This window comes from Lactuca saligna, chromosome 4 (assembly GCF_052625555.1).
Source record: "Lactuca saligna cultivar CGN05327 chromosome 4, ASM5262555v1, whole genome shotgun sequence".
Lineage (NCBI taxonomy): Eukaryota > Viridiplantae > Streptophyta > Magnoliopsida > Asterales > Asteraceae > Lactuca > Lactuca saligna.
Window position 1 is genome coordinate 77762941 of NC_136420.1, and position 7314 is coordinate 77770254.

General features: G+C 29.7%; 1 protein-coding gene across 4 annotated transcripts; it reads right to left on the minus strand.

Moving 5' to 3' along the window:
- Positions 1 to 316: 316 nt before the first annotated feature.
- On the minus strand, positions 317 to 6494 carry LOC145042170 (aspartic proteinase oryzasin-1-like). 4 transcript variants are annotated; one of them, XM_078990559.1, is made up of 14 exons: positions 6369 to 6494; positions 5095 to 5475; positions 4650 to 4710; positions 4132 to 4226; positions 3942 to 4054; positions 3286 to 3454; positions 3117 to 3156; positions 2974 to 3038; positions 2569 to 2682; positions 2410 to 2471; positions 1130 to 1286; positions 910 to 1035; positions 724 to 812; positions 317 to 552 (listed from the first exon to the last, which is right to left on the minus strand). In XM_078990559.1, exons 2-14 carry the CDS (start codon positions 5467 to 5469, stop codon positions 468 to 470), a joined length of 1551 nt encoding a protein of 516 aa, XP_078846685.1. In that variant the 5' UTR covers positions 5470 to 5475; positions 6369 to 6494; the 3' UTR covers positions 317 to 467. The 4 variants fall into 4 exon arrangements, with proteins under 4 accessions (XP_078846685.1, XP_078846682.1, XP_078846684.1 ...); XM_078990556.1 differs by having other exon boundaries at positions 2410 to 2474; XM_078990558.1 differs by lacking the exon at positions 6369 to 6494 and adding an exon at positions 6339 to 6368 and having other exon boundaries at positions 2410 to 2474.
- Between the last annotated feature and the right edge of the window lie 820 nt (positions 6495 to 7314).

Here is a 7314-nt window from a genome sequence, read left to right on the forward strand (position 1 = left end):
CTATTTCTCATAAAGGGGAAAAATCGCAAATTGACTAGTTATGATAAGGAGGTGACTTGACACATTGGTATATGATACTTTATTCATCATATACCCCTTATACATGACTAGGTTCAGTTTGTGACTTGCATATTGGTATACGATTCCATAGAAGGATCAAATATACATCAACCCAAATAAATAAAAAGCAAAAGATATTGTAAGGTGAGTTTACAAACCATAGAAAATATTTTTTCATTACGTCACGTTTTTATTGGTTTACCTTGATTAACATGTGGGGATGAGTACTTGTGGTAAAAATTGTAAAGAAGTAAAGTAGCGAAGGAAATATTTTTTTTAGCTTACAAAGCAAGACCAATGTATTTACATTAAAAGCTCTTTTCAGCACATTACTAGAATTAAACATTACACTTTGTGTTACAAGACACAACTAATGAAAATAAGTTCACTCCAACTCCCATTTATAATTACGCAGCTTCTGCAAATCCAACTCTTGCATTACCATAATCAAATATAGTGTGGTATCGACGCATAAACACATCACCCAATATCCTGTTGTGTCACATAAATCAACCAAAACCCGTCAAATTTGAGTTTGTTAAACAAGGCAAGATTGAACTGGACAAGCTTTGTAGGGTTATTTAATACAGTGTCAAAAAAAAAAATCCGTCTCAATCTAATACATGTCAAACACAGTAAAACAGACAAAAAATATACACATACCAGAGTGGGCCACGGGGAGGAGGAATGTCCATTGGAATGAAACCACTAATACACTCTGCGGCAGCACCCTCGCCAACCTTAAGTATGTACTGTTTTTAGACCAAAAAAAATTACAAGGGTATTTACGAATTACGACATTTGATTAATAGTCAAACAATCAAATGAAAAAAAAAGGATAATATATACATCATCTGGTGACAGTTGAAATTCTTTGCCACCAATGGTAAATGAAATAGTAGGCAGAAAAGCAAGTTTTCTACAGTCAACTGTTGACTCTTCTATTGCTTTTGCACGCGGAACCTGGTTACATAGCTGCAATGTGAAGTCATCATATGGAAATCAACAAGAAGTTACATACAACAAAGAATATTATAATTAAAACAACAAAACAGAAAATACTACTCACATCGCTGCCTAGTTTAAAAACGTTGGCTCGTGTTATGTTGTCAGCAAGCTGGTTATGTAACCACTGTACTATAATCTCACATGCTATGCACGTGCGATTATCCTGAAGTCCTGATGATACACCATCGCTCATGTCTACCACACTCTTAATGCCAATGCTGAAAACGTCATACAAGATTCTTACAATTACACATAAACGAAAACTAAAAAAAGAAATTATGTAAGGACCAATACCTAACTTTAAAATATAATATGGGACAAAAATCCCAACTTATAAAATACCAACAATTTAACTTTAAAATAATGCAAGGGAAAAAAATATAAATATGAAAATCTAATGCATAATCGCTATTAATAGATGCTTATTTTACATCTTGTATTGATGCTTATATTGCATCTTGTATTATACCCTGAAAAAGTGATAATGTGATCTGGATTTAGTGATTTTTAGTATGGAAAAAATGAAACCAATTGAAAAATAACTCTCCGGTCACAAACTCTATTTGGTAATTAATATGATACTAGTTGTAAGAAAATGGATTACATGAGTTTATTTTTAAAAAAATATTAAATATAAAAATTTAAACATTTGAAAATTTGAATTTATAAGGAAAAAAATATTGAATTATTAAACTTGGAAGTATTTTTTTTTTCTCTTTTAAATATAAATAAATAAACAAAGAAAATAAATAGGCTTTAATTGCTATGTAGAATATAAAAAAAAAAAAAAAAAAAAAAAAAAAAAAAAAATGACATACAAAAAAAATTAATTTAAAATAACCACAAAATTACATGTTGCAAAATGTATGAGAGCATGATATGTGTCAAAAAAAATCTTTATTTATTAGAATCTACTCTAATAAATGGAAATTTTTTTGTCACGTATGACACTTTTATTCAATTTGTTAAATATCATTTTATAGTTATTTTGAATTAATTTTTTTTCCACATATCATTTTATAATTTTTTTTTATTAAAAATTCAACATAATATTTTAATATAATAATTGTAATAGATATAGTAATAAATAAATATCAATTTTATTAATAAACTTACCTTTTAATTTCAAAATTCTCAAATTAAAACTCATTAATTTTTTTTTGTTTATTTAATTAAATTATTTGTGTAAATTTAAAAGATAAAAACATTTTAATAATAATATTTTAAACATGGTCTTACTAGTTGAAGATAATAATTTTTGGATTTATGATTATGAAAGTTAAAAGAGGAAAGGGTAGAATTGTGACATCAAAAAGCAAAAATAGGGTTTAGAAAGCTGACTTGACACTGCGGCGAGGAGGGCAGATTCCATGACGGGCGCATACGGACCTGGGTTGCGCAACCTGCTTTTGTAGGAAAATTACAAAAGAGGTAAGAATTAAGAACTAAAACATGTAATCCATCAATTTTGAATGTGAGAATGATCGAATAGTTGTTTACGCTTGCAGTAAGCATATCAAAAAGTTGGCCTCCGAAATGTTTAACCACTGACTTGCACTCCTCGTTTAGAATTCCAGCAGCATTAATCGCAAGATTTATCTGATCGATCACACTCTGAAAGCCACCCAATAATCAAACATGAAATAACCATACAAAACATAAACAATCTTCCAATCAAAACCAAATGGAAAAACAATGTCCATTTGGCTAATTTTGATGATGACGGCATTTGTCTTTTTCAATCGTTAATCCCTATTTCACGTTTTTTTGGCTAGGAGAAAATTGCAAATTTTGTCACGTTTTTTGGCTTGGAGAAAATTGCAAATTTTGTCCAATTGACACGATATGTACAAATTGCAAAATTTTCAATATAAAAAAAAAAAAAAAAAAAAAAATTGTAGAGACCGTGGGACCCGCAATCAATGAAGTTCCCGAATCTGCAATCGCCGAACATCCGCTCTTACAAAACTCTACAAGAAAACACAGCTAGTCAAGTCATGTAAGAAGATACAACGTTCAATGTATAGATAATTATAATGTTTGCATACCAGTAGGTTTCCCACCAATAAGTACATCTCCCATATCAAACTACCAAAGCATTAAAAAAAAATCAAAATACATACATAAATATATATTCTAGATATAGGTCAGTTTTTCGATTTCTTTGATGATTGTAGTTTTATTGTTTAGCAATCTTTAAGGATTTGATAAACATACCTGCCAATAACCCTTTTGTGTGACAGGAACATAGGTATGTGGTCCCTTGTAATGTTTTGGATCAACTCCACCAAAGACGATTTCGCCCCCTTCCCCTTCCTTTGATTTTCGATTCAACCAAAATGAAAATACACGCTCCTTAACTAGATGTTTATCAATCATGTTGTACCTGTATAAAATATATGTGGAATATTGATATATTATACAAAAAACCTTTTTCGTATCTTATCTTCATTTCAAGTAAATCGGAAAAAAATAGCAACATACTTTCATTTATATGTTTGTTATGCCATCTTACATTCATTTATTTCTATTAGTATATTGTACTTATAATTCTTAGCAATTTTGGAGTTTGACCACCTGTACTTTATTTTTTCCGAATTTTCAAGACACTTTTCCAATTTAACCATTTTAACATGATGCAAAAATGGTTAATTTGGAAAATTACCACATAACAAAATTACGGATGAAACCTTGTGTAAATGGGACATCATATGACAAGTCAAAAATGGTTAATTGGAAAAATTTGTGTTCTCTAATAAAGACATGTGTTAGGGGTATTCTGGTCATTTCTTAGTTTGGTCGGTTATAGCAATCATAACGTATGTTGCTATTTCTTGCATTTAGTAAATAAAAAATATACAAAACAAACATACCACACTGGGAGAGCATTTCCAACAGAGATTTCCTTGAATCCAAGCCCTAAAATACCATCAAACCTACCAGCCAAAAATGTGACACCAGGCTCTCTTGTTGCCTCAATGAACATCTAGTCAGATAACAAGAGTTTAAACATTGTCAAATTCAACCCTGAAAAGTGACTTGAGGGCAAAGTTGTCAATTCACCTGATCCTCAACAACTAGATCACCAATTTGAACATTGTCTTCACTAAAGTATCCAGATATTGATCCGGTACCATACTGAATTGCAGCGGGTTTCCCTAACCAATATTCCAATTACATTTTCAGTATCCAAGGGTAATTTGGACAAATTGCAAATAATCAAACACTTTCATCAAAATCATGTAATTGGTCAAATCTCACTACTTAATTTCATGAAACAAAGAGTTTTTTTTTTTTTTTTTCCTTTTTTCACATTCAGTATTGTCGAAGTATGGATGAATGATGTTTGAAAGATAATTTAAGAATTGATGCCACACATGGAGAATGAAAACGAAGGTAAAAAATAAACGACGTTAAATGTGTAAAAAGTTACAACGTAATGGGAAAGCCTCATTTTCTTGAATATTTTACGTTACCCATTATATATATTCAAGTCATATATTAAGTCAAAATAATAATAATAATAAAATAGCACGTGGGTTAACAATAATAAGAAAAAGGTTGTTGAGTAACTCACTAACCATTGATTTTGTAGGTTTGTGACCGACTTGACCTATATTTAGCATGGACAAAGCAAGATACCTGAAAGATTAGCATAATCTTTAACACATTAATTTGTACTTTATATTCTTTAATGTCTTATGTAGCATATAGTTACTGCAAAAATGTTATTTTTCCAGGAACACCGATGTCATATGTAAATCAGATACACAATAGATACACAATAGCATATAGTTACTGCTAAAAAGTTATTCTTCCAGTGACCCCGATATCATATGTAAATCAGGTACACACTAACATATAGTTAGTGAAAAAAAAAGTTATTCTTCCGTAACTCTTGATGTCATATAAATGGTACACATACTAGATAAGTGACACAAGGGTCCAATCCACAAATTAAAGCATTAACTCATATCATCTAATATTTGTGACATTTTTAGCATATAATTAAGATGACAAGCTTACCGAAAACAAGCATTTTGATGATGGGACCCACAAGTTAGCGCTACCGGTGTCAAAGATCACTGTAAATTTTTGAGGTGGGGTGCCAATGCCAATTTCACCAAAATATTGAGCATCCATATAGTTCTTTAGTGACACGATATCGGGATCTTGGGGCCCACCCATGTTGTTTACACTTTGTGTATACTTCCTAATCGAGTCTTTTAAAGATTCACTTTCTTGAAAACCGAGTCTTGAAGCAATCCGATTGGTTTCATCGATTTTGACTTTTTTCAATCCGATTCTAATAAGTCCATCTTTTGATGTGGAAAAGGCCGGAGTACACAAAAGGATTGAGAAGAGCATGAAAATTGATATGGGTTTCCATTTGCTTCCCATGTTGACCTACAAGTCAATCAATCATATGTTAACAAGCATTGATATATGAGCTTTCACTTATGACATGTGTAACGATGAATGTAAATAAGAAAACATTAGAAAATCGGATCGATGTGAACAAGATATCATTAACAAACTATTTGTGCTTTTCAGGGATGAATAAATGTTGAGATGCTTTAACACTTAAATCAATTCATAAAACTTGATACAATTCAAGTATCTAACAAAGTAACAATCACCCCCCAAAGCATAGATTTTTACTACCTGTAGAGTCAAACTTTGACTTATCAGTGTCAAACAAGTAAAAATCATACAGAATCTTTCACCATTTTTACGCAAGATTCTTGTAGAAAGACCATTTATGTAGAATGAGACCCATTTCTCAACTGGTTTAAAACTTGAAATAAACGCTTCAAGGAGACAAAATCTGAGCAGGGTGTGGCGTTTTAAACTTGAAGTAAAAAAGAATATTCATTTAAACCAAAAAGAGAACAAAAATTCCATTTCTAATCAAAACAATGAATGATTCATAGCAATAATCGGCAAAAAATAATAATTATAAAAACTCAAAACAAGATTACCATTTCTGATATTTTTGTGTGATTTAACTCGAATTCATTGCATGCAACCACAAGAACTCTCGATTCTTTAGTAAAAAAATAGAATACTCATATAATGCAATAAATTTTAGTGACAAATACAACTAAAAACCCCAGAAAGAAATTGCTATTCTTACTTATTTATGGAAATCCAAACTCAAATTGATCGCAAGCAACCTCAAGAATCTTAATTTCTAATGAGAAAAACATACAACATTAACAAAATGTAAAGAATGAACTAATTTCACTAAATCTTAGTGTCTACGAAACCTGAAAAACGCAAGGAAGTTAGGGTCATACCGATGAGCTGATAATCCACTCGAAATTGATGAATTTTAGAGAAAAAATTAGAGTGAATGTATATATAACAGACGCAATGCACTTCGCATTTCAATTCTCCGCCGTTGGATTAATCGGTTACGTGGCATCATCCATGTATGGCGTGTATATGCGTGTCGATCTCAAAATATCTTTTGCGGTTTGCCTAAAACATACCTTGTAGTATTAAAAGAAACAAATCTAGTCCTTCTTGTTTTTTGGCCTGAATTCTTAAACTTGATATTTGTGTATTAGCCATTTAGCATATACCAGACTTTAAGCAAAGACATAACTATAATTTTCAATTTAGATATCTTAAATAAAAATTAATCCAAAGTATACGACAGAAGTAATTGATAGATATCGACTATATTCAGATTAAGTAAATGATTATGAAATTATTGTGTTTATGAGTTGATTATGTTGATTCATTTTATGCCAAAATATATTCATTTTTATCATACTTTAATAGAATTAAAATAGAAATTTTAAATTCTATTGAAAATAGTATAGCAATCCAATGTTATATTTGTTGACTAATTATTTTTTACCGTGTAATCATATTCAACTTTATATTAAAATTTGTTGTTCATTTATCCGCTACGTTTTTATAAAACTTTCTTCGATTAATATATTTTTAGTAAAATTCATTATAGAAAAAATCAAAGTAATAATTTAATAATTCTTGGTTATCCATTTTGTATAAAATTTATTAAAAGCTTTAAGTGTTGTTTTATCATTTTACTAACTTAACTTTAATAAGACTATTATTTTTCTTTAAGTTCATACTCACAAATTTATTTCCTTATAAGGAAAATATAAATAGCAACTAAATTATTTGTTTTATAATTTATATAATAGAAGTTTGATTTTTTAATTAATACAAATTTAATAATTTTGTAACTAAATCAATAAAATAAAGAAAATA

Excerpts from the sequence above, each read along its gene's own strand:
- LOC145042170 (XM_078990556.1), bottom strand. The coding sequence starts at position 5,469 with ATGGGAAGCAAATGGAAACCCATATCAATTTTCATGCTCTTCTCAATC. Across the intron at positions 3,455-3,941 it reads GGAAATGCTCTCCCAGTGTG|GTACAACATGATTGATAAAC; the intron begins GTATGTTTGTTT and ends TATTTTATACAG. Across the intron at positions 1,287-2,409 it reads CCTCCTCGCCGCAGTGTCAA|CATTGGCATTAAGAGTGTGG; the intron begins GTCAGCTTTCTA and ends TGACGTTTTCAG.